The following is a 27,454-nucleotide window of genomic DNA, read 5'->3' on the forward strand; positions in this document are numbered from 1 at the left end:
AAGGCACTATACCAGTTTTGAATATTTATTACTTGTTTAATAAACTTAAGTTAGATGTCTGACTTTAACACTGAGCAGTGCACAAAATGAAGATTTAACAGTTTGTTAACTTCCAATTTCAAAAACGGATTCAGCTTCAGAACTTTTGTGCATCAACTGACATTATTAGTGACCTTTAGCATGAAAATAAAGTGGAAAACATCTAGATATCAGCTATGAAAATTGGCCTGAAGTATCGGCAGCATAAGTCGGCCATCGACTGACCATGACCTCTACGTATCGACAAACAAAAAAGCCAGTATCAGCTGACCCCTACTCCCTAGCACCCTACTGAGGAAAACCGGTGAAAAGGGGGTGGTTTACTAACAGTACGTTTTTGTTGTGCTTATTAATGTATTTTATTTTTTATTTTTCAAATTTAAGCTTACTTTAGTTTGTTTTGATGCAAAATCAGATTCTGCCTTCTCACACGGCACGACAGGTGAAAATTTTAGAATATTGTGCAAAAGCTAATTTATTCCTTTAATCCAATGTGAAAGATGAAACTAAGATGTGAGATTGACTCATTAAATGCAAAACGAGATATTTGAAGCTTTTTCTTTTTATAAAGTGATGATTATGGCTTCCAGCTTACGAAAACCCCCAAATACAAATGTATTAGTTTCATTCCACAGGAAATCTCAATATAAAAGCAAATAGGTTATTGGTTGAAAGGTGTCAAAATGTGTAAAATTTCAAGTAGTGTTGAGGTATTTTATGACTATCAGCAGTCTTCCTATGTTCAGAACACTTTACCATCATCTCGTCAACAGCCTCTTTAATGTCTACATCTCTTTTATTGAAATGTCAAAACAGGAAGACCTCGTGAGATTCTGTGGTTGATTGTAAATTGGTTAGAGTTTACATCGATCAGCTGCAACTGGTCCTCCCACTGAATACTGTGTACCCTCACCTTGTGGTGAAGATGAAGACCGTCCATGCACTTGCCCAATTTTAGTGCATTTTGTTTTGAGATCTCAAGAGTTTAATAATTCTTTAGTATTTTATTCCTCAAGTTAATCTTGAAAAATTTTGTTTAAATCCAACCGTTTGAATATGTTTCTCCGTCTTTAACCCAAACCTTTCCCTCCATAGAAAAAGCTGTAACCTGCAGCATGTTCTTGTGCTCCACATGAAATCCAATAACATACATGTCAGGTTAATTGGCTATTCTAAATTGGCAGTAATTGAATATTAGTCTGTTTTTGTTTTTTTCACTCGCCTGTAAATTAGTGACTTGTTAAGGGTTTATCTCATCTCAGGCTCCAGCCGTGATTTGCTGCATTGTAATGAATGTTCTGCTAAGGTTTGACTTGTTTCACCGAGTGTCTCATACAGCGTTGTTGCTCCCATATTTCTAATACGCTTTCCTTTCTGCCATGACTTTGGTCTGATACCTGATCCGCACTGCAGTGCACTAATGCATTCACTCTATTTTTATTTTTTATTTATTTATTTATTATTGACGAAAACGTTTCCTGCATGGCTAAAAATGTGAACCCAGTGCATCAACATGCATTAAAGGTCTTCTGTGAAATCCTGCATTAATACAGACTCTATTTAAAACTTTGTGACTCGTTTGAGTCAGCTTTAAGGGAAACCTTCAGTTGAATCTTTTATGAAATACAATATTGACACAGAGTTGTTTCAATAGTTAAAACAAGTATTCTGCAAAACTGAGGGATTTACTACGTTTTCTGGGAATTCATTCCTATGTGATAGTTTTTTTTATTATTCTAATATTCTTAGAGTTTTTCTCTTGAGTTCTTATTTTACAGATGATGTGACTCACAAATCTCTCAAAGTCTATCTCTTGCAGCGTCGCGACGATGTTGAGGTTCGGCGGTTTAGCATAGCATTGCATGCAGGCGTTGTCTGTGGTATATGATGGGTTGAGTATTGATTTCTTGCTTTCCAGGCAGCATGTTTGCCTTTATGCCGCAGCAGTATGGAAATACGCCTGCGACAGATTGATGTTCTTTCAGGCTGTGCAACATAAACATAACAGCATCACATAAAAGACTGTGTTGTTTTACTGCCTTAAAATGTTCCCAAAGTAGTCTTTTTTTTTTTTTTTTTGTCCTTCAAAGCCTGATGCCTTCCAGGTTTGGGCGCAGACTGTAGGTCGGCCATCTAGTCAATAAGCCAATGAGGGGACGGCTTTCAGCCATTTTATGGTGGTAAAATTATCCTTTGTTGTTGTAAAGCTACAAGCAATGAATATTAAGTGTATGTGATGCGCCAGATCCGATCATTGTTGGCTTGTGGTGCATTGCAGTCCAAACACCCTGGAGGAATCCTGTGTCTTTACCTCCTATTCCTGCTTATCAGCCTCCACGGAGCACCAGTTCAAACTTTGACGTTCACCTTATAGAAAAATGCATCCTGAAGGCGTCTAGCGTTTATTGTTGTGAGCAGGCGGTGTTTATCAGAAAGCTTTTTTTATTTAAATCTAAAAATATAAAATCATTGTAGTGGATAGCATTTTCCTTATATTTGGTGGACTGTGAATACTGATTAGATGCCCTTAGGTTTACCTTGGAGCATCGTTGGGCCCATTTGAGAGTTTTCTCACCAGCTTCTTTATGCAACTTTGAGCATCAGCCTCAAACGTCTAAAATACAAACTGCGTTGGAAGTTGCTGTGTGTCGTTTTAAAGAAAGAGCTCTATTCCTGTACAGTAGCTGTGCTGTATCCCCTGGGCATCCCTTGTCTGGTAGGCTGTTGTGTTCTCCTTCTCTCTGACTCACCACTGCTGGTTGGTGTTAATGGAAGAGAAGAAAATCAGCCCCATCCAGTCATCACAAATGTAATGATTTGCTGCTATTTCTGTCTTCTCAACCTGCTCAGTCGATTTACAGATTGTAATTCCCGAGTCATGTGTCTGGTCAGAAGATAAGCCCTTAGTTTCTAAGCTTTTTGGATTAGACACGTATTGAGTTTGTGTTTAAATTCACAGGATTTTGCTAAGTGGATGCCTTTCAGTTTTGTTAAAACTCAATGCTTCTTCAGCTTTCTGTGCTACGTTGTTGCCCTCTGGCTGGAGTTGACTTTATAAATCATTGTAATTTCATCTGTTCTCAGTCGAGGCTTTCAGCGATCAATTTATCAGGTTTCTTTCACTGAAAACACGCCTCTCTCTCTTTCAGCTCCTGGAAGGCAGCTTCACATCCCAAGTGAGTCACGAAGTCGATGGACTTATCTTCCAGCCGTGTGGGGTAAGCCTTCATCTGTTTTTGACAACCTGTCATTTGTCAAACCTGCAACTCCGTCGCCACAGGTTGAATGTCAGGCACAGGTATTTGTTGCACTTCTACATAAGAATCAGACAGCTTGTTACTACTAGAGGCCATTCGTCACCACCTGTAGCATTCTTAGCCTCTGTCATTGGAGAGAAAACTGTTCTCGCACAACTGCCCACTCCTAGATGGTTGCTCATAAACACGGGGTCTCTCCACACTAAATCAGGCTCCTGGCTGCTTGTGTTACAGCGGAAGCGTCCTTGATAGAAATTCTGATTCACCTGGTTTCAGAACAGCACAAAATCATTTTTATCTGTGACAGTAATGCTATTCTGCATTCCTTCCTCTGTGATGGTCCACAGGGTCCACAGGTCCTTCTGCGCACACATATGAATACATTTACATACCATCAATGCAGTCTCAGTCTATTTTTATAGCCTCAGCTTAAGGCCAAAGCCCTATGTGATGTCTTACTATACCTTTATCTAGCATGGCATATGTATTTTCATTAAACACCTTCAGCATGTCTTTTTAGCTTGTTTAGCTCCCTTCTGTTCCCACACAACTATTGCACCAACTCTGGGTAGTGGAAAGAACCACTCTGATCAGAAGGAGGTGGGCTCACAGAGATGAATTGAGCATTTACTAGAAGTGAAATTTTAATAGTATCACAGCTTAGGATTGTTTCTCTGACTAACTCTTCACTTAGATGGGCCAGGTAATACACCTGTCCCATAGTTTCTCTGTTGCTCGTCGAAGAATTTCATTAAAAATAATCAGAATTTACACCTTTATACAAAAAAATTGGTATGACTCATATTACACGGATTTTTTGCTGGAATTAAAGCTGCTATAGCGAATCTACAGAACAAGGTTTTGAACACTCACCTCTTCCCTCAGGTATTGTCCCTGAGACACTTCTGCCAGAACCAGAAACACCGATGTTGGAGGAAACGAAAAAGCGCTAAACACTAGTCGCCGTTGTTCTAGGTCCAAACATATCTTGTATATCGGAAGGTTGCAGGTTTGAGCCCCGCTCAGACTGTTACTGTTGTTGTGTCCTTGACCAAGACACTTAACCCATCTTGCTTGCTGCTGGTGTTCGTAGGGACCGGTGGCGCCTGTGCGGGCAGACTCGCCAATGTCAGTGTGCCCTTGAGCAGCTGTGGCTACAGTGTCACCATCACCTCCAGGGTGTGAATGTGTGTGTGAATCTGATCTGCTTTTATTCATTGTTTTATCCCTTTGCCTAATGCTCTGCATTTTATGTTCTATGTTTTAACTTCTCTTTTTATGACTATATGTGTTTTTACAATGTGTTCTAGCGCATTGGGTGCCCGAAAAGGGTTGTGGAAGGCGCTATATATACAGTGGGGCAAAAAAGTATTTAGTCAGCCACCGATTGTGCAAGTTCTCCCACTTAAAATGATGACAGAGGTCAGTAATTTACATCATAGGTACACTTCAACTGTGAGAGACAGAATGTGAAAAAAAATCCATGAATTCACATGGCAGGATTTTTAAAGAATTTATTTGTAAATCAGGGTGGAAAATAAGTATTTGGTCAATAACAAAAATTCAACTCAATACTTTGTAACATAACCTTTGTTAGCAATAACAGAGGTCAAACAATTACTATAGGTCTTTACCAAGTTTGCACACACAGTAGCTGGTATTTTGGCCCATTCCTCCATGCAGATCTTCTCGAGAGCAGTGATGTTTAGGGGCCGTCGCCGAGCAACACGGACTTTCCACTCCCTCCACAGATTTTCTATGGGGTTGAGGTCTGGAGACTGGCTAGGCCACTCCAGGACTTTCAAATACTTCTTACGGAGCCACTCCTTTGTTCCCTGGGTGGTGTGTTTGGGATAATTGTCGTGTTGGAAGACCCAGCCACGTTTCATCTTCAAAGCTCTCACTGATGGAAGGAGGTTTTGGCTCAGAATCTCACGATACATGGCCCCATTCATTCTGTCCTTAACACGGATCAGTCGTCCTGTCCCCTCAGCAGAAAAACAGCCCCAAAGCATGATGTTCCCACCCCCATGCTTCACAGTAGGTATGGTGTTCTTGGGATGCAACTCAGTATTCTTCTTCCTCCAAACACGATAAGTTGAGTTTATACCAAAAAGTTCTACTTTGGCTTCATCTGACCACATGACATTCTCCCAATCCTCTGCTGTATCATCCATGTGCTCTCTGGCAAACTTCAGACGGGCCTGGACATGCACTGGCTTCAGCAGCGGAACACGTCTGGCACTGCAGGATTTGATTCCCTGCCGTTGTAGTGTGTTACTGATGGTGACCTTTGTTACTGTGGTCCCAGCTCTCTGCAGGTCATTCACCAGGTCCCCCCTTGTGGTTCTGGGATTCTTGCTCACCGTTCTCATGATCATTTTGACCCCATGGGATGAGATCTTGCGTGGAGCCCCAGATCGAGGGAGATTATCAGTGGTCTTGTATGTCTTCCATTTTCTGATAATTGCTCCCACAGTTGATTTTTTCACACCAAGCTGCTTGCCTATTGTAGATTCACTCTTCCCAGTCTGGTGCAGGTCTACAATTCTTTTCCTGGTGTCCTTCGAAAGCTCTTTGGTCTTGGCCATAGTGGAGTTTGGAGTCTGACTGTTTGAGGCTGTGGACAGGTGTCTTTTATACAGATAATGAGTTCAAACAGGTGCCATTAATACAGGTAACGAGTGGAGGACAGAAAAGCTTCTTAAAGAAGACGTTACAGGTCTGTGAGAGCCAGAGATTTTCCTTGTTTGAAGTGACCAAATACTTATTTTCCACCCTGATTTACAAATAAATTATTTAAAAATCCTGCCATGTGAATTCATGGATTTTTTTTTCACACTCTGTCTCTCACAGTTGAAGTGTACCTATGATGTAAATTACTGACCTCTGTCATCATTTTAAGTGGGAGAACTTGCACAATCGGTGGCTGACTAAATACTTTTTTGCCCCACTGTAAATAAAGCTTTGGTTGGTTGGTTGATTGATTGATTGAATGTGTTGTAAAGCACCTTGGGGGTTCCAGGACTTTAGAAGGCGCTATATCAAATACAGGCCGTTTAACATTTGTTATCTGTGACTTCAGCGTTTTTTCTTTTGAGACTCTGGTAGTTTGTCAAAGTTAAAGTGGTAGCAGCCGGCTGTTTCTCTTTCTCAGATATTGAGCGGAGAACCTCTCACACCTGTGGTGTTCTGTTGCTGAATGTGTGATGAGTGGAGGACCCAGGGAAGTGCGGCAGTTTGGCAAGACCGGGTAGTCCAATAGTTGTGTTCAGTCCAAAATGTGTTATTGGCGGAGGCTTTTAGACAAATGCGAGAGAACCACTTAATTCTAATATTTTTTTTTATATTTCCACAAAATTTTTATAGCAATGCTATGTTAGAATGTTGTTAAGAGGAATAAAAAAGTGTTTTAAGCTAATTTGCTATAAAAGTATTATGGGCTATTGAACTTCTGATAAGAGTTCAGATCTACTAGGAAGACAAGAAAATAGTTTGACACGACTAAAGTACATTAGATCAGTTATCATTTAAAATGTGTTTGATGGGAACAAGGACACATAAGCTGGATCTGAGATGGGAGCGTGACAAACTGCAACATGAGCTTTAAGCACACAAAACCATAAATTACTTCAATCATTTATATGAAAAAGATGATTTAATGTCATTATGTGTGCATCTTTTGTAGGAAAACTAGGTTGATGGCACAAAGACAAACTCTTTTAACAGAAACTATTCAAGCTTAACAACAGCATGGCGTTATCCAGGGACAAAAATGAATGAAATTCATCACAACCCACCTTGTTTAAAAGCCCGATCTGCCCCAATTTACTTGTTAGTACAAATCTAAAGCTGATTGAAACTGAGTTTTACAATGATCATTCTTGCAATATTTTATCAGGACCACTGCTAGGAATATTTCAGATTCAGTTCTTGGCCCTAGATTCAACCTTGACATTGTTAATGTTCATTTTAGTTCTTTTGTTTTTGAAAACTGAAGCAAATCATCAACACTTTTCATTTTGGTTTAGCTGTGAGGCATCAGCAGTCCTCAGGAGAGCTGGACGGTAACATTTGGCAACGGCTGTTTCTCCCAGCTGTATTTATTTCTCCACTAAAATAAAACCGAGGCCATCTGTGGGTGCGAGCATGCTCCTTAACCAATGCGTCACCGTCTCAGTCAGAAACAACAAAAACATCTTATTTTTGCAGGTGTTTACGATTCCTGATGCTCTGATGATGTTGTTTCCATTTAATGTCATTTTTCCACTTGCATAGATTTTTGGATATTTTGGGAATTTGCTTGTTTGTGATTCACACGGCTTACTGCAGACACGCACACGGACGACAGAATGCCAAATCGACTTGAGTTTGTCATTTCCACACCTGATTAATTTCTTAACTCGTGGAGAACATGATCATTGGTAGGAATAGAAATGATCTATTTTAAAATGGTGATTGGGATTTTGGTTTTCCTATTTAGCTGCTGCTCCTGAGAGAAAACTTTTGTAGGTGATTGAATTTATTAACTATTTTACAATCCTGACTAGAATTTTGATTCATAGCTGAAAAATCAGCTCTTTTGAAGCTACTTGTATAGTTTTAGTATCACCTGCACCTCGTGAACCTCATAGATTATTACTAACTGGGTCCGAAAGGTCTTATAAACGTTCAGGCTGTTGAATTTTAATGTATGTGTCTGAGCATATGTGCAAATGAAACATAAACCTCGTCAGCATCCTATTCGTGTGATCGAGTTGCTGTCAAACAGGGTTCTGGATTTGTTTTGGCAGCTAAAGCGATCGCAGTTCAACAAGCAGGAACTGAATGAGCGAGGGCAGCAAAGCAGACTTCCTGTCGATGAGAAACCTGATTGCTGAGTGTTGTCAGGTGCTTTTTATCACTCCCTTTATGTGATTCTCACCTCTGAATTGAGCGGAAGTCCTTTCATAACGCAGCGCCATGGACGATTATCTCTTTATTTCAAAACTCAACGTAGCACAGTGAGTGGCCATGTTGGCCATTAATGCTCTCTGTGATTTTCTGCTGTTCAATTAAAAGAAGGAGCTAAAAGAAGGATCTGTGAAGGTCAGCAGCTGGCTGACATGTGCAGAGCCAGTTGGACGGACGGGTCAGGACCTGTAAAGCTGCCACAGCTAACGTGACTTAATGGTGATGCTAATAACGAGCCATCTGACAGGAAATTACATTCTTCATAAATTACATATTTGTGAGTGCATTTTGTTTCATCCTGTACTAAATGCATTCTAAAGCTGTTTAACCCATACAAATTCAGATGTTTTTCATGCATTTAAAAAAGAAACAGAAGCAGATTTTAGAGGAAATAACAGCTGTCCTGGTTCTAGGAGGGTGTCGGACACAACCTTTACAATATTTCACCAAAGTAATGCAGATTGGAGTGGCATGTGCCTGCTGGTTCTACGTTGATTCAAAAATAGTCCGTTGGTGCTACGTACTGTGTGCTGCCAACAGACCGAAGTCTCTAACTATGCAACTTTTTAATATTATTGTTATTATTATTATTATTATTATTATTATTAGATATAAAAATAAAAGAAGAGAAAATAGGACAAGTGTTGCACTCGGGTTTCTGGGAACCAGGACATTTCTTTCCCCGTTTGCATCTAATCAGAAAATATGAATTCAAGAGTGAAGATGTCTTCATGCTTGGTGTCTATGGGGTTTGCTCATAAAACCCTCAAAGAGGAACAAAACTACTAATAATACAATTGTTGAATGTTTACAAAGAAGAAGTAAGAGAACAGCTGCAGCATCGACCTATATGTGTCCTTAGTAAAGTCGGCGGCAGGCGCATCCTTGGGCAGCCCGGTGCTGTTGCAGAACTTCATCTAAATGGATTTTTATGTTCACTAATAGTGTCAGCTTAATAAATACTGTAAATTAACTTTATTTAGGTGTCTGACTTTGACACTGAGAAGTGCACAAAGGTTAGATTTAACAGTTTGTTCAATTCAGAGTTCAACATCTGATTCAGCTTCAGAAATGTTGTGCTTCAGCTGTTATTAGTGATATTTTAGCATGAAAATCAGGTGGAAAATGTCTAGATGGTCCTGAAAATCGGCCCATCGGCTGACTATGTGTCCTACATGTTTGCATTGGTATTGGCTATGGAAAAAACCATATCGGTTGGCCTCTAATGCAGACCATTGCTGTCGGTTGTTTGCTTTAAAACTTCAATTACCAATGTGAAGACAAGATCAATCAGGGAAGTGGATTTATTCAAATGTTCAATCTGTTTTTCCTCTGATATTAAAGCTTCCTTCCGGAGTATTTCTCTTATCCGATGGCACCATCTAGTGGCTGACAAGCATATCACACAAAAACGCTATTCCTCAGTTTTTTTAAGATGGCAACTTCACATTTCTGTTTATAAATGTGCTTCTGTAGCTTACAAACGGAGCTAAAGCACACTGTTTTACGAGTATTATTCTCATGTCATGCTGTGTTTTCATATATTTATATTTTAGAGACTTTCTTGTCCGTGAAAAGTTCATCAACTGCATCAGCCGAGGTATTCCTTAAATTTGAAGCGTCTAAGCGACAGTCTAACGCTATTGGTTAGTTCTGGTAGGCGCTCCGTTTCCTATTGCACGGAGCTCTGCCGGGCAGGGGGCGTGGTTAACAAAAAAATAAATAAGTAAGACGTGTTGCTTATATCGCAGTACATGATGAGATGATCACTTTTACGGATTTCTGACAAATCATACATGATTTCTGATAAAAGGAAAACACCGGAAAGTAGCTTTAAGTCATGTACAGTCAGCACGTCTGCATATCATTTGTGCTTCATTATTAAAGAAATATCTTATATGCAGATACATCATTTATGTTTAGAATGTTTCTGTAATTTTTATTTTTAACTTTTTATGTTGAACTGCTTCCTGCTGTTGAAAGATGTTATTATAAGCCTCCCTATGTAAGTAACTTGTCTCTGAAGCATGCACAGCGGTGAGAACTAGCATATCGGTGTGTGGGGAGCTCCTAATACCACCCCCTAATGTGAGCGTTTGATGTTTTGGTACCAAACTCTCCATCAGGGTGTTCCAATGTAAGACACTGTTCAGGGTTTGTGCAAATTTACTTAAATTCATCCAGAGTTAAGGATCAAAGACTTTGGTCCTCATATTTTAAAAACTTCTAAGTATCAGTGGAACACAGAAGAATACACAGAATTACACTTATAGCTAAAGTTCACATTTTAAGGCCAATATGTATCATATTAAATTCCACATGAAAAATGTATGATGGACTTATTCTTCTGCACCTGTTGTAAAAAGTGCATCGATTATAGAGTTCTTTTAGGTTCTGTTTTATATGTTTAGTTGCTTTTATCTCAATCATTTTGTTGAGCTAAAACATACACTGAGCATGTTGCAGGCTTGTACGAGTTCGTGTTTCTTCTCCCTTTTTTTGTCAGGCCAGTTTGGCCGATATGAATAAGGGACAGACTGTTGCAGTGAAGGACAAATGAAAGACAAGTACTGATAAAGACTGCCCGCTAGCAACAACTCGTGTTACACAGCAAGGAAGTCTAGGGGGATTATAGGGTTTCTGGGACTGAGGAAGGAAAATAACCAAATGTGAGTAAACTTTCACTGGTGGCCAGCTGCATTGTGACAACCAAAACTATAAAAAGAAGTGACAATAAGAAACTATTTTCTTGCCTACGAGACGGTAAGGGACAAAATCTAGAGACTCAGCTGGACTCAAATGGCTTTTTTCTCTTTTACACGATAGATGTTTAGATACATTTTGCAGTCCAAGGCCAAGCCAACCTCTACACGTATCCTTATTGCCTGCTACTTTTAATGCCAGATCCTTTAACAGACAAATCATTGATTATGCCCATTTTTCTCAAATCTGTTATAATCCCAAACAGCTCAAGCTCACTCACTCGCAGTAACACTTTGTTTTGTGAACTATTCCCAGCTACTGTCACATAAAATTCCCATAAAGTGGCTGAATTGTTGCCCGTTTTGGGTTTACTAATATTCCCTGGGCTGTCTTTAACTCATAAAGTCAATCAGCTGTGAATGTTTATGTTTTATGTATTTGGCAGACGCTTTTATCCAAAGATACTTATATCTGAGGGTGTGAAAGTGCAGTGTATAATGCAATGAATTCACCTAAACATGCATGTTTTGGTCTGTGGGAGGAGCTCTGAGTACCTGGAGAGAGCCCACACATGCATGAGGAGAAAATGCGAACTCCAGGCAGAAAGGCTGCAGCTGGGATTGAAGCCTGTGATTTTCTCTCTTGTGTTGATTATATCAGTGTATTCCAAACTTTAAAGCAAATGTCCCAATGTGATGAGTTCTTATTAATCACCCATTTGCACATATTGTCCCTTTCTGTAGCTGCAAAGTTTGACACACTACGTTGTTTGCAAATAGTAGTAAAAACTCCATACCCCGTCTGTTTGTTCCTTTGGAAGTCTGCATGCAAGTGTGATCAAACCCTTCATTTGGCAGTTTTACTTTTAATGTGGTTTAAGAATGAAGTCTCGACTGCATTGACAGTTTTGTGTCCAACTGGATTTGCTATAGTGGCATGTGAGCTCATCGGTGTAAATAGAGACAGTGACGCACTGCAACAAAGAGGGGGCTGTCATCGGATCTGTGCTGAGTGCCTACAGGAAACCTGTCTCTACGTCCTGGAATCAGATGGAGACAGAAATAAATATGAGGTGCAAAATCCGCTTCAATCCAGAAATGTAGGCACTGGGGATTTTTTAAATACTTTTAATCTTGGTGCTTTAATTCACAAAGTAAATGTCTAATTAGAATTAATTTTAGAATACATGTTGAGTACTAATTTACTAAAGGCACTTTCACCTCTGCTTTAAAAGCAACAGCAGGAGGAATATAAAATCTTTAATCACAAAACCCATTAGCAACCAGTAATGTGTGGGACACCAGTAACATTGATTTTCTTTTCCCCATTTTCTTTAAATCTCTACAGTTGACTGTGTTCTGTTAATCTCTTCTTGTGTGAATGGGATTAGAATGGTCTTGAGGTTAATCTCAGCCGGTTCCTGCTGAAATGAATGTCCATTAAAGGTTACCACAGCCACAGGGTCTTATCTCGCCCAACACACGGTGTCCTTGCGATACATTTTCTTTGTTTATAGGACATGAAATGGGTTTTTCAGTTGATAACAAACATTTCTACAGATGGCAGAACTGCTTATGAAAGCTATCCAGATGGCAATCTCTGTGCAAAGAGTAGAAAGAAAATCAAAGAAACAATCAATGTTTGAGATCGCCCTATGATTAAAATTAAAGTTTTTTAATCAGACGTACGTTTGAAAATCATTTAATTTTAGATTATATTTTTTGTTAGTTTACATTTTAGGTGCATCTTTATTTATGTATATCCTACCAGTTTACCGGCCTTAGGTTCACATCATCTCCATATTCCTTACAGCTTTTCATCCTAAGACATTTTCTCTTTTCTTCAAAGCCTTCAAAACGCACAGACAAATGCACATGTGTCTCTAAAATAAACCAGCTAGTGTGTTTGAGCTGTAACATGAGGGATTTTGTTTCCTCCAGGGAGCAGATTATTGGACTGGTGCAGCCTTTTGTCTGTAATCTGTGGCACACTTAAACATTAAGTGTGCCTTGCAGGAAAAAATGCCAGTTATTGAAATGAGACCTAAAAATAATACTTAGCTATACCATTAAACATTTTCATATTTTAAATCATGGGCTAATGAGAAGTCACTCAGACCCCCGCCGCTCTCTGTTGCCAGAAAATCACACTTGCAGCTTCAGAGTGGTGGTCTGGTCCCTGTTTGACTAAAAATGGCTTTGGCATACCTGGTGCTACAGTCTGGTTCCAGCATGTTTCCTTCATGTTTTAGTTGTTTAATTTAGTGATGAATCACTCCTGTTGACACTAAGGACGGCTAGGGAGACGTTTCAGCTGTTAGATTAAGATGTAAAAAAGTCGAATGCACAGCGAGGAGGTTAAGTTTCACTTTTGCTTTTACTAACTGGACACTAGAGGGTGCTAAAATCAAGCCAAAATGCTAAGTATCCCTTTAATAAAGTATTTGAACTTAGACTTCCAGCAAACTTTCCTTCCTGGAGCAATTTTTTAACACAAATTCTGCCCACGTATAAATAAGCCGGAGAGCACAACTGTGACTTAGGCATGTTGTCAAATTTCAGAAAGAAAACAAACAAGGTCCCCAATCTTGTCAAATCTTATTTCCACATTCTTGTGAGGTCAGCCATTTGTTAGGAACTGAAGTGATGCAATCCCTGCTCCATACCTGGGTGTTAACATAAAAGTTGCAAGTGTACAGTATTTTAGCAGTTTTATTTAAATGAATGCACGTTATTGTATTATTTTATAATGCTTAATGATCTATTGGGAGAATTCCTTTAATCTAAAAATAGCAGTGGCTCTAAGACTTGCTTTAATATTTTCAACTAAGACTTTATGGCACATTGAAAAATGATGGCTCCATTTCCTCCTGTGGAAATATGGATTGCTTTAGATCAAATACATTACTCTATTCCTTGACATTGAAAGATCTGGGGTCTCATTTATCAAACATGGCATAGAATCCTTAATAAAACCGTAGTTAAGCTCAGCAAAAAAAATGTACTCATGCCAAGCAGGTTTGTGATCTATCAAACATGGAGTCTCACAGCTGCACGCAGTCTCCGCTTCATAAATCAGAAACTATCTAGAAATGTTCTCAGCTGCTTTTTAGTCACATTCTGCCCTCACCACGCCCACTTACTGCCATTAATAGTCAATGCAAAATGCCTTGTGGATCTCATTCATATACGTAAGCCGGCTGTTGCAGCGCTCTGCCAATGACATGGCGACCGTAGATCAAGGCAAATCAAGGAGGCGCAATTTTACAGAAGCAGAAATTGAGGTACTTTTGGGTGAGGTGGAGCAATTAAAGGAAGTGCTTTTGCAAAACAAATGAGAGAAAATCCACAGAGTGGCACAGCGTTGCTGAAGCCGTCAATGTTGTGAATTCTTCAGAGAGATCTGTGGCGGATATAAAAAAATGGTCCCATTGGGATTCGATCCCCAGACTCCAAGGTGAAAGTCACACACGCTAACCAGTCAGCCAAACAGAGATCTCCCTTGTCCTTGTTGGCAGGGCACATGATCAATCAGGTCACAGTGACAGGACACACACACTGTCACAGACGCATGACATTCTGTCTCAATCTGTCCCCCTGCTGGTATTCTGCATTCCGTATTCTGCGCTTCAGTGTGTGTGTGTGTGTGTGTGTGTGCGTGCGTGAGTGCGCACGCGTTTGTGAGTGACCAAGCTTTGTTAAAAGGAACTCCGGCTAGGGTTAGGGTTATGGTGTATGCCGAGGACGTGTATGCCCCAAAAAGCCACAAGTTTTCTGTTGTACCAAACTATGTTGTTAGAAACACACAAAACTCTGCTGTTTATTCATAAATCTATAATATTTAATTAGTACATTTTTGGACATACGTAGGACGCCATGTTTTCCGCTCGCAATGCACTCTGGGGGCGATGACATATATTGGTTGTGCTTGTAAGAATAGCTATTGACGCTAGTGTTTGTTTGCATGCTCACCGTATTAATAATTAAGTAAAATGCCGCATTGTGCTGCTTTTGGATGTAATTTCCAGTCAAAGGGCAACAAGGGAAGTGATGTGAGTTTACAGCTTTCCCACTGGCAAGAAGAGGAGAAAGCAGTGAGAAGATGCCTGTGGATGGACACAACTTCCCAAAGATCTGTGTTACCAACATTTTTCTCCTGATGCGTTTGAGGCTTATAGTCAACCACAACTACTTAAAGAGCTCACCAGAGCGGCTGGGTATAGGAGAAGGCGGAAACTAAATGCTTTACCGACCATTTTCCCGCACAAGGAGCCTAAATGCCCTCGGAGAGACAAGAGACACTGGACGCTCTCCTGAGCCGACAACCCGCTCCTGCAGCTGCCGCTTCTGTCACGTTCAGCCAGCCATTGGACATGCCACTGGTCACGGATGAAGCTGAACATTCACCTCTCCCGTCAGTAAAACAAGCAGTAAGTGTAGCATTACAGTGTTCTCTAAATATATAATATCTGCAAAAATGATAAAAGTCGCTTCACTGAATATCCTAATCATCTCTGGATGCTAATATTCTCCAAAATCATTCATAATTGAATACGTTTGATCACACGGTAGTTTACCGTTAACTTCTGCTGACAAAAGTATGAGCTCTTGACAACAAACACTCTCCCTCTTGGTTACCATGGAGACGCATTTGTTGCACACGCACCACTGGTTTTGTCCTGCTCTCGCTTCATCGCGCCCTTCTTGCTCTTCATTTTGACGCTCGTTTTGTGAAACATGGTCATTGATGTCCTCATTAATGTTTCACTCTGGTTCAAATTGAAAAGGCTGAGCAGATGACATGTTAATGTCGCTGAACAGTCCCTACAGGGTCTCAAAGCCGGCCGGTGCTACTGAGGTATAACCATATGACGTCACTACCCAGAGTGCATTGCGACTCTAACGACAATGGCGACCTACTAGTTAAACTATTTTTACAAATTTTATAAAAATGAAGACATTAAGAAGATTTTTTGCACCACTTTAATATAACTGATACTAACATTTATCTTTTAAGAACCACAAAGTTTTGTAACCTGGGTTCCTTTTAAACAACAGTGAAATCTAACTAATTTAAAGTAACAGCGTTTGCATTGGAACCTAAGGCTGATACATGCATTGCATAAAAACTTCCATTCAAAGTTTAATCCGTTGTGTCTTTACAGCAAAAATAAACATGTTTGCTTAGTTTCATAATTACTGCACATTTCAACCACTGTGGTTTCATTGTGGTCGTCTTGGTGACCCCACTGCCCCCTTTTCCATGCTCCTATAGAGCTGTGATGAACTGTTTCTGCTTGAGTAAACACTTCAGGTGTGCATAGTTTCTTTTTGAAGTTGGAGTGGACTGAATTTATCTTGACCCTCAAAAATTGCCTCAGAAAAGTTAAACTGCACAGTCAGCTTAGTTAAGCTTACACCGTGAAAGCTCTTGTGCTGCCTCTGCTCACCCCATGCTGGAGTTTTTGACAGCTTTCACAATTACAGTATTGAATGTTTAAATTTTTTACTTTTTAAAGAGGATATTTAGATGCAGAGGTCAGGGAATAGAGCACATTTTCAACATAAGCTGTCATCATTTCCTTGAGATGCTCTGCATGTGTGTTCTGTTACTGAGGGCTAATAATAGCAGAATAAAACAATAAAGGCAGTTCTAATATCGCCTCACTGATTTGTTTTTTACTGGGTGATCTTTGTTCCTAGCTTCACCTGAATGAGCTTTTGCTGTTAATCAAAAGAAAAAGATAGCTAATGGACGGTTCAGTATTTTTTCCCAACTTTTAAGTAACTGCTTTGTTGTGATTCCTAGAGTGCTTAGCCGTTATGAAAATGCATGTACATCAACTGTAAAATCACTTGATAGGCTAGCGACGCAACGCTGTGTCTTAGTTTGACTTGGAAAAGCAGCCCATGCCGAGGTGAGCTTACTCAAGTTTAGCTGAACCGAGTCGCGTTTAGCATTAAAACGTGGCATTAGTGGCCCCCTTTCCACCAAAAAAGACCTTTGGTGCCTTTTGATTCTAAGGGTGGTTTTCCAGGAACTCCACTCGGATCAACTCGGACCGATGCAGCTCGGCCCTACCACTGTTTCCAAGGGCACGGTTTGGTAATTTCCCTCTACTTTCTCCGCTAATTTTAGTCCCTGCTCAGTTGAGGTACCTGGCAAGGCTGAATCGCGCCAGCATCGTGATTCTGGCTGCTGATTGGCTGGGTTGCATAGTCACTGGTTGCTCTAGAGTTTTTTGCTTTCCGTTTCACTACCTGCAGCTATTTCCTGGTTCAGAGTCTGACAAAAAGCCATAAAACTGATGGAAAATGTGCAGCCACACCAACAATTTTCTGCTTAGTTGTGTTTCTGTAGAGCATACTAGTTACCTTACACTGTTTACTGATCGCCACATGCTATTTTTCACAAGTAAAAATCGCGCTACCCCCAGAGACTGAGGTGACTCAAAGATCATTGTTAGTTAAAGCCTGATGGGTAAGATTCTATCAATGGCTATCTTATCTGTAAAATCGCCTGAGTTTGAGCCATTTTTAGGCCTGCTAGATTGATGAGCCTGCAGCCATGTAGAAGAATTTAGCTCTGGGGATGGATGTACTCTGACTTTGTCTAGTAGTTGACGCAGACAAACAAGTTATTTCCTGGTCACTTACTTTTCCTCATTTAACCACAAATCTGAGTGCTTTTTCTTTAGGAAAGACATTAGAGCTGATTTTTGTGTGAATTTTGGGCAGAAAAGATTGTGTTTGTTGTGTGGACATATTTTTGTCACATATTCGTGAAGTAAATATGTGTGGCGTTCCATCCTTTTTAAACATTAGACATCAGTGAAGCACATTTATTTTTCCGCTGCGTCGATCCCTCGGTTTCCCGCTCTGGCGGCCTCTGAATTTGTCGTGAAGCAGCAGGTAATTTATATGCATTGGCACATCATTACATGAAAATGAATTTGATAGATGAGAGCTATGCTCCTGAAGGCAAGGTCGGGGCCGGCGTTCTCTTTTTGCACTTCAGTAATAAAGTTTTCTCGTTTTTTATATCCGATCTCACTTATTGACTAGTCCAACAATAGTGTTGAAAGCACAAGTGCATCAGGCATCACATTTTTTATTCAGAAATGAATTTGAAGGTTGTGTGTTTGTTCTACCTGCTGTCTGATTGGGCTTTCATAGAGTTGTTGCCATGGTTCCTCTGGGAAGGGCTCTCGTTTAGAGCAAATATCACTTTGGTTTGAAATCACGCCGCACATATTTCAGCATGCAGAGTTGGGAAAGCGTCTGAAAGCAACCCCAGGGTGCGTTTGGGGTTCATAAGTCGTCAGCATTTGGATGTTTGGCAGAATTAAACTTTATGGTGATTATTCATTTAACACTGTAATAATTATTTTTATGAGACATTTTGTAAAAGCCACATGATATATATTGAGGCTGAAAGGTTTCTTCTATTGAATTTTGTTGTGACAAGTTCCAAACAAGTCTACAACATGTTTATCTTTGCTTAGTCTTTTCAAAACACTGTTTGAAACCTTGAGAGGCTGATTGGTGTTTTTAAAGCAAAACTGTTTTCTGTCTCAGATATTCCTGCTGCTCAACAGCTTTTGTCCTCTGTTGTATTTGTCTTTCTAATTGCTCTAAATGTGTTTAGTTGATCTGGACTGCAGGCAGGCAAGATTAACACTGTTCAGACTCTCGCCTTCTTCTAACCTTGTAACTGCTTGTGTAACCTTCACAATGCTGGCTCAAATAAAAAAATAAAGATGTTATTTAAAAATCTCTGCAGCTCGTGTGAGTTTAGTTTGGTATAGACCCCTGGAATGTTATTGTTTTCATCCAAGTAGCACTTGAGGGCTGCGTCTCCAGCTGTTACCCATCAGCCTGGAAAGCCATGCTATTTACATGTTAATATATAGTCTGGACACGATCCATTAATAGCTCTCAGTCATGAGGCGAGATCTACAGTTGTCTTTCAAACTGTCGCCACCTAGCCTAGTGAACTAGACCAAATTCTTGCTTTGCAAAGTTTGGTCTAGAAACGCTCCATTGGAACCTTTGCAACCCCTAAGAGCATTCTGGTTGGCCAATCACAGCTCTCTAGAGGGGTTTCAAACACATAGAGAGCTGTGATAGGTCCACAGTGGTGGGCCAATCATAGCACTCTATCTGCTTTGTGAACCAATCACAGCGTTTATCCGCTTTGACGGCCAATCGGGGCCCTCTATTTGTGTGGTGGGCGGGATGATGTAACATAGTGGAACAAGATGGCGACAGCTCGTTTGAAATGGCTTTTACATCAATTTTGGACTATTTGGACTTTGGTTTATTAGAATCAGGAGCAGATAGATGTATTTCAGTTCTTTTTTTAGAAAAAGCGATGTATTTTCACCTTGTTCAACAGCGGACCACCTCGTTTACCGGCATCCATTGTGATGAGTAAGTTGCATTGTTCATTGTCCAGCAGCATGCAGTGATCGTTTGAAAGACAACGATAGAACCTGCCCCACGACCGAGAGCCGTCAATAGAGCGTTTCCAGACTAAATAATATATTTATTTATTAAAATAATGTATTTATTTAGTCTGGCTTGCCAGGCTAGTCCCCACATGCCATTGGATAACAAACAACGTGACATACTCACCGCTACAGATGTCAGTCAATGAGACACTCCTCCATACTCCATCAAAGAAGACGCAAATACTTACTTTTTTTTTTTAGATGAAATGGTAAATGGCCTATATTTGATATAGCACCTTCTAGAGTCCTGGAACACCCCAAGGTGCCTTACAACACAGTCATTCACACACACATTCACACACTGGTGAGGATGAGCTACATTGTAGCCACAGCTGCCCTGGGGCGCACTGACAGAGGCGAGGCTGCCGAGCACAGACGCCACCAGTCCCTCTGACCACCCCGAGCAGGCAAGGGGGGTTAAGTGTCTTGCCCAAGGACACAATGACTACAACAGACTGAGCGGGGCTCGAACCTGCAACCTTCCGATTATGGGGCAAGCACTTAACTCCTGTGCCACCATCACCCCATCCCACCAAATAAACCTCTATCTGCTATTGCCTGAAAGAAAATTTCAGGTGAAAATTGTCCATTGTTGAAGCCAAAGCCGTTTCAAACAAGCCGTCGCCATCTTTGTTCTTTCAGTAACATCCCGCCTTCCGAAAAATGTGATTGGCCCACCAAACCAATAGAGCATTATGATTGGATCGCTACCGAGCCGTGGCCATCTTGGTTTGCAGTGACATCCTGCCTACCTGGCTGATAGAGTGCTGTGAGCGCTGTGATTGGCCCACTAAACCAATAGAGCACTATGACTGGACCACTATGAATTTCAGTCAACTGGGCAGTCCATCATTACATCGTGGAAGAACTACATAAAACAATACATTGTTTTTCTAAATAAACACACTGTGATTGGTCAGCCACAATGCTGGCCGAGCTTGTGAAGGTTGCAATGGAAAGGTACCAAAACGCAAAGCAAAATTGCTTTGCGTCAGCAAATGACGATCTAGATTTTAGGCCAGAAGCTGGGGGGCGGGGTCTAGAAAAGGCCAGAAAGTGCCCTTTAAGTTGGGAGTCAGTCTTAAGCTCCAGCAGTGGAGAAGAACAAAGTCCTGAATACAAGCAGCCGGAATAAGCTTTCTCTAAGATGCATAGGCTCAACCTTAGAAATAAGGTGAGAGCCTCTGCAACTTCTCACTGACAGGAATCAGCTATAAGGTGAGAGCCTCTGCAACTTCTCACTGACAGGAATCAGCTGAGACCCTCTGGGAGGAGCCACCAGGCTAGACCCAGAACACACTGGAGAGATTATATACAGGTGCTGGCCAGTAAATTAGAATATCATCAAAAGGTTGAAAATATTTCAGTAATTCCATTCAAAACGTGAAACTTGTACATTATATTCATGCAATGCACACAGACCAATGTATTTCCGATGTTTATTACGTTTAATTTTGATATTTATAGGTGACAACCAATGAAAACATCAAATCTGGTATCTCAGAAAATTAGAATATTCTAAAGGCCAATGAAAAAATGTTTGTTTCTCTAATGTTGGCCAACTGAAAAGAATGAACATGAAAAGAATGTGCATGTATAGCACTCAATACTTAGTCGGGGCTCCTTTTGCCTCAATAACTGCAGTAATGCGGCGTGGCATGGACTCGATCAGTCTGTGGCACTGCTCAGGTGTTATGAGAGCCCAGGTTGCTCTGATAGTCGTCTTCAGCTCCTCTGCATTGTTGGGTCTAGCGTATTGCATCCTCCGCTTCACAATACCCCATAGATTTTCTATGGGGTTAAGGTCAGGCGAGTTTGCTGGCCAATCAAGGACAGGGATACCATGGTCCTTGAACCAGGTGCTGGTGGTTTTGGCACTGTGTGCAGGTGCCAAGTCCTGTTGAAAGGTGAAGTCTGCATCCCCATAAAGTTGGTCAGCAGCAGGAAGCATGAAGTGCTCTAAAACTTCCTGGTAGACGGCTGCATTGACCCTGGACCTCAGGAAACAGAGTGGGCCAACACCGGCAGATGACATGGCACCCCACACCATCACTGACGGTGGAAACTTTACACTGGACCTCATGCAACGTGGATTCTGTGCTTCTCCGCTCTTCCTCCAGACTCTGGGTCCTTGATTTCCAAAGGAAATGCAGAACTTGCTTTCATCAGAAAACATAACTTTGGACCACTCAGCATCAGTCCAGTCCTTTTTGTCCTTGGCCCAGGCGAGACGCTTCTTGCGCTGTTTCTTGTTCAAGAGTGGCTTGACACACGGAATGCGACACCTGAATCCCATGTCTTTCATGAGTCTCCTCGTGGTGGTTCTTGAAGCGCTGACTCCAGCTGCAGTCCACTCTTTGTGGATCTCCCCCACATTTTTGAATGGGTTTGTCGTCACAATTCTCTGCAGGGTGCGGTTATCCCTAGAGCTTGTACACTTTTTTCTACCACATTTTTTCCGTCCCTTCGCCTGTCTGTTAATGTGCTTGGACACAGAGCTCTGCGAACAGCCAGCTTCTTTAGCAATCACCTTTTGTGTCTTGCCCTCCTTGTGCAAGGTGTCAATGATTGTCTTTTGGACAGCTGTTAAGTCAGAAGTCTTCCCCATGATTGTGGGGCCTTCAAAACAAGACTGAGGGACCTTTTAAAGGCCTTTGCAGGTGTTTTGAGTAAATCAGCTGATTAGAGTGGCAGCAGGTGTCTTCTATATTCAGCCTTTTCAGAATATTCTAATTTTTTGAGATACCAAATTTGGAGTTTTCATTAGTTGTCACTTATGAATATCAAATTTAAATGTAATGAACATTGGAAATACATTGGTCTGTGTGCATTGCATGAATATAATGTACAAGTTTCACGTTTTGAATGGAATTACTGAAATATTTTCAACCTTTTGATGATATTCTAATTTACTGGCCAGCACCTGTATTCCCTCTGGCCTGACATCTGGGAATGCGAGTGTCACTGGAGATTGGAATGTCCAGGCTTCCCTCTGTCCTCATTCCCCCCTGATTCCACCCTGTCTTAAGTGGAAAGAAATCAATGAGTAGATTTTGAAATCTATACCCAAATCCTTAGTTATTACAGAAAGTGGAGTGGGGACTGAGAAAAATATTCTACAGATGTAGGTGACTAGCTCTTCCTGGATGCTTGCAGTTTCCAGGAGAGACCGTCTGAATGTTCCGGGGCAGCATTGCTTTATTAGGATTGACTTTATTCAAAAATTATGATAGATTAGGGTGTGGTAATCTGGACACAGCCAATACAAAGCTTAGTGTTCAGCCTCCGAAGGTCTTAGTAGAGCAAACAGAATAAATGTAGGATTTGTGGGAATGCTGAGCTTGATCTGGGAGATTAAAAACATTTGGAGGCTTGAGATCCACACTATAAGGGAATTCCAACAGCCTGACTAATTCAGACAAGTTTTTCTTTAAGAAGAGGTTTTATTTTTTTGGATAAACTTTTTAACATATCGATGTGTCTCTCTCCTTAATGACATGAGGCGGTCAAGTCCTGCCATTGGGGATGAAAGTGGGCAGAGCCAGGACCTCCTTTTTTATTCATGCACTGTGACAGTGCAGGTTCTCCTGAGGAATCCTGTCGGTTCGCCACACATTTCCTTGGCGTGGACTTCTGTTACCTGGCAACCCGACATTGACAGAATTTGGTCATCTGTTCCCGCCTCCAGCCATCATACCCTGACATTGCTCATGCTTCAGCACACTTGATTCATGTCCCTCGAAATGTCAGGCCTGCATGAATAATCAAAGGCATGGAGGGAAGTGTGTTGTTTTGTCTGTGTCATACTGTATGTTGGTGCACAGTGACGCCAAGTTGTGATGTATTGTGTTTAATCACCAAGTATGATTGCAATTATTTATTCTCGTGGTTGTAAAATACATTTTTACACCCCCAAGTTGCAACTGACTTTCAGTGTCATAAAATAGCCCGGTTTTTGCCAGTTTTCAGTTGACTGTTCCCCGTTTTATAACTTTGATGTTTGAGTTTCACAGAAACAACATTTAAAGTGTATTTTAATCACAACAAACCTCCTGTTTTCTTTCAATCCCCCATGCAGAGGTACAAGGCTGGGAGGTGTGATGACATCCTCAAGTGGAAGCCCCCCAACCTCAACTCTGTAGACTTTCGCCTCAAGATCACCAAAGTCGGTGGAGAAGGGTAAGGCACTGTTGCTAGGGAAACGCTCTGCCTGACAAATCCAATAGCACGTATCATTTCGTTACACAGCGAGGTGCGCGCTCAGACTGACACACACACACACACACACACACACACACACACACACTTGTCTCAGTGTGTTGCTGTCCAAAAGCATGCCTTGAATCAAAAATCAAATTATTTTTCACCTTTTTTACACATTTTCTTCATTTTTTCTTTTGAGCTTTTATCCTTTTTTCTGCAGTACAAACACAGTGTACTGTGTAAGTTCTGTCTCCATTGTTGCGTGTGTGCAGTATTTGTTGTCTTATGTCAGTTATTTTTTCTTTACCGCCTAAGCTTTGTCCTTCTCTCACATTTTTTTATGTTTATTATCTTCTGCAACATAAATAATTCAGATCCACTACCTCTCATTCCAGCCTTTCACCCTTCTAGTAAACATACCTGCAGAAAAGCAATTCTCTCTTAGAGAAGGCAATCACCTTCCTACTGCTAATTAGAAAATGAAAAGAAAAAGATGATGTTTGCATTTAAAGTAAATGCAAAGTTGTCCCCATGTTTGACGTCGTGCATGTTAAACTCGACATACAAAAGTCATATGGTGTGAATTATTTCAGATTTTTTTTGTACAACATTTTTTGTTTGTGATCGCAAATGTACAATTTAGAGTTGCTTTGGTGATGCAACATTTAGGGTGCTTGTTAGTGGTTTATATGAAGGAACGGCCATAAAACTTGCATCATGTTTCCCAGGATAGACAGAAAAGATCTTTTGATCGTATACCAAGTCAGAATTTAAATGCGGGCAATAGAGCAGAACTAGAAAACTAAAAACTTTCTTAGAAATTAAAGGAGCCATATCAGAGAAAATCCACAGTTTTTTATTTTATTTTATTTATTTTTGGTAATATTGTTATTTCCTCATGAAAAATTCCACCAAATCCATTTTTGGCTGCATTCATTTACTCATTCGCTGTCAGCCGTTTCCTGATCAGTAAAACCCTTCGCTGCCAGCGTTTCTCACCGTTTTAACAGTTTTTTTAAGAGTCACAGAACGTCGCGCGCTAGGATGATGTCGACGCCAAAACAACCAAAACAAAGCGGAGACTCGCCTCTTACATCAGGAAGAATCTGCGTGTTTCAAGCGTTATCCATTCTTTCATAATCCGTTGTTGAATTGTGATCGGCAGAAGCTTTTCCGGTTCGCGCCTCACCTTTTTTTTTTTTTTACTTTAGTCGTCATTGGCAGTGATTGAGTTAATTTTCCTGTCTCAGCTGTAAGTTTTCAGATTTTTTAGAAAAGCCTGCCGAATCCTCGTTGGAAGCCGAGCAGGCCCTGTTCCTCCTCTTGAAGCTAATCTCAGATCTGAAACCTGCCTCCCTTGGATGTAGGTCTCTTAACGCCCACCTTTTCCAAGTTGCTTGAATTGAGCGGTTGATTTCAGGCTGCAGTTGAAAATGTGACCTTCATGTTTCAGATGACTGCGTTAAACCTCCACCGGTACCAGAGTGGATATTCTGACAAATTATTTCCGTATTGGTGACAAAACACCGCCATGAAAATCATGCGTCCTGTCCGTAATGGCCAGCGCAGAACATGTGTGTTAGGTGCAACAGACTTGGTTGCTCGGTGGTTAGAGTAATTTGACTGATATGCTGATTTGCACCGGTTCGACTCCCAGTAACTTTTTTCTTCTTTTGCCAGTATTAGGTTTTCAACCCTTTGTTGGTAAACTGTTTAAAAATAAGGACTGATTTTTTTTTTTTGTTTGTTTGTTAAGCTAGTGTGCGTCCATGTGAGGTGAGCAGAGTAAATCAACTAAAATGCTGCTTGGGAATGACCAAATTCAAAAATCTGTAGAAAGACAAAATATTTTGTAGAAAATAGTAAAACTTAAATATTTTTTTGTGAAATCTGCTTCAGCTGGCTAAATAAATAACTGTCGACATCGGGAGTCGAACCGGCGCCAGCACATGCAGCAACATGACAGGGAGATGCTTAAACTGCTGGACTACTAATCCCAATACAACAGCTAACTAACCTAAGACGCTGTTGCAGGCCTGTTTTGTCGGAGCGGTTGTGGGCGGAGCTTCACTGAAACAGACCCTTTCTTTTCAGGGTATAAATTCAGGCTGAGGTAAATAAGTCATATTTAAGATAAAATGGCATCTCAGTATTGCCAACAGTAATAATTTCCTACCTTTGATCTCAAAGGTTTGAAATAGCATGAGCTGGCTCCTTGAAAGTATCAGCTCAGCACACTTTATTGTCCTCTGTGTTGTCTCCTGCTGTTAAGTCTGGTAATGTCTTAGTGGCTGTCACCGTTTTGGTCATGTCTTTGACTTTGTGTGTCTTTTGACCTCAGCGGCTGTTCAACGAGCCCACCGCTGCTCACCAACAACAGACTAGAGAGCATGACAGCAGGGCGCAGTCGCTCATTCTGCTCTAAAGACAGCCAGCAAGCCAGCCCCGTTCCTCCTCCCTTTAGTGTGGGAAGAACAGACAATCATTGTTGCCATTTGAGATCTTTTTTGATATTTTCCCAAACGCTGGTTTTTTTCCCTTCTTTTTTTTTCTGGCAGAAGAGTGCTCACTAGGGCTCAATCAGTTTTAGTGTAGGCTTTCAAATCTCTGCTTAGTTACAGTCTGGGAGGGAGAAGGAGGGATGGACATATGTGTTTGGAGGTAACAACTGTTTATTCATCATCCCACACAATCGATCCTTGAGCACATCTTTGTACACCACTGAGGCACACAGCCTAGCAAGTTTTATTACCTTTTTCTGAAAGCAAGCACAGAAGCAGACCGTGATTATTGTGTGGCAGTGAGAGCGAAGAGGTGGAGAAGGATGCAATGGAAATATTAAGCATGTGCAGAGACATCGCTGGTGCCTCAACCAAGCGTGGAGCTCTAAGCATTGTATAGATTTCTGGAATTATGGCTAATTTGAGCCAGTATTGCCTCTGAAAGCAGAATGAGCAATGGTTACATCACCATTCATTATGTGTGCAGTGATTTTAGGACCTGACTTGCTTGGGTTGCCATTGTGAAGCAATTTGGTCTATATCATGAGTAAATAATTCCTGAAAAAGCAGCAGGTGAAAAATCATTGATATACAGCCTTTATAAAACCAAGTCAAATAGAACAATGATGTCCATTTTAGAAGCATCTGTGGAAGATTTAATTAGGATCTGAGATGTCAAGAGATGCAACTGAGCACCGCACAAACAAGGACTTTGCACAACAAACATGGACTCTTGTCACAACTTGGAAGAGTCCCCTCGATCACTACAAAGGCTTTTAGTTGAAGCCTTTTCGTTCCAAATTACCCCAAGTAGTAAATGGTGAGCAAATGTTTGTGTTTGTGCATTTATTTGTATTTATTTACTTTTGTAAATCGATGTGAGACAGCTCAGTCATTAGACCCTTGCTTTGCATGCCTGTTCTTTTACATTTTTGCATAATTATGCAGCACAAAAGCCAACAAGAAAAGGGAAGCCTTAGATAACACCAATTTTAATAAAACATAAGCTCAAAATCTGTCTGCAAACTCCCTTCATACAGATTTAAATCCACTTTTAATGAGGAATTGAACCTCTTTCTTTTTATTTGTGCTGTCATGTACATGGATAAAAACAGAGTTTGACTATGTCCAACGTGTGATATGTTAAATGAAAAATATGGGTTTTAAATAGAGAAAAGTGTCAGTTACTTTGTTCCTGAAAATTCTGACTTTCAACAACTGTTAAAGACTTGTCTTGTACCTCAGTTTGATGTGAGACGCACTAACACCAAACGTTCTTATATTGC

At 40.7% G+C, this 27,454-nt stretch overlaps 1 protein-coding gene across 2 annotated transcripts in view; it reads left to right on the plus strand.

Moving 5' to 3' along the window:
• The window catches only part of rngtt (RNA guanylyltransferase and 5'-phosphatase), a 116,774-nt gene that overhangs the window by 68,533 nt on the left and 20,787 nt on the right, over positions 1 to 27,454 (plus strand). For both annotated transcript variants that reach the window (XM_015947531.3, XM_054748073.2), the window contains exons 12-13: positions 3,189 to 3,257; positions 23,543 to 23,643. In XM_015947531.3, the coding sequence (XP_015803017.3) occupies positions 3,189 to 3,257; positions 23,543 to 23,643 (170 nt within the window). The remainder of the gene's footprint in view (positions 1 to 3,188; positions 3,258 to 23,542; positions 23,644 to 27,454) is intronic.

Source organism: Nothobranchius furzeri, chromosome 2 (genome assembly GCF_043380555.1).
Source record: "Nothobranchius furzeri strain GRZ-AD chromosome 2, NfurGRZ-RIMD1, whole genome shotgun sequence".
NCBI lineage: Eukaryota > Metazoa > Chordata > Actinopteri > Cyprinodontiformes > Nothobranchiidae > Nothobranchius > Nothobranchius furzeri.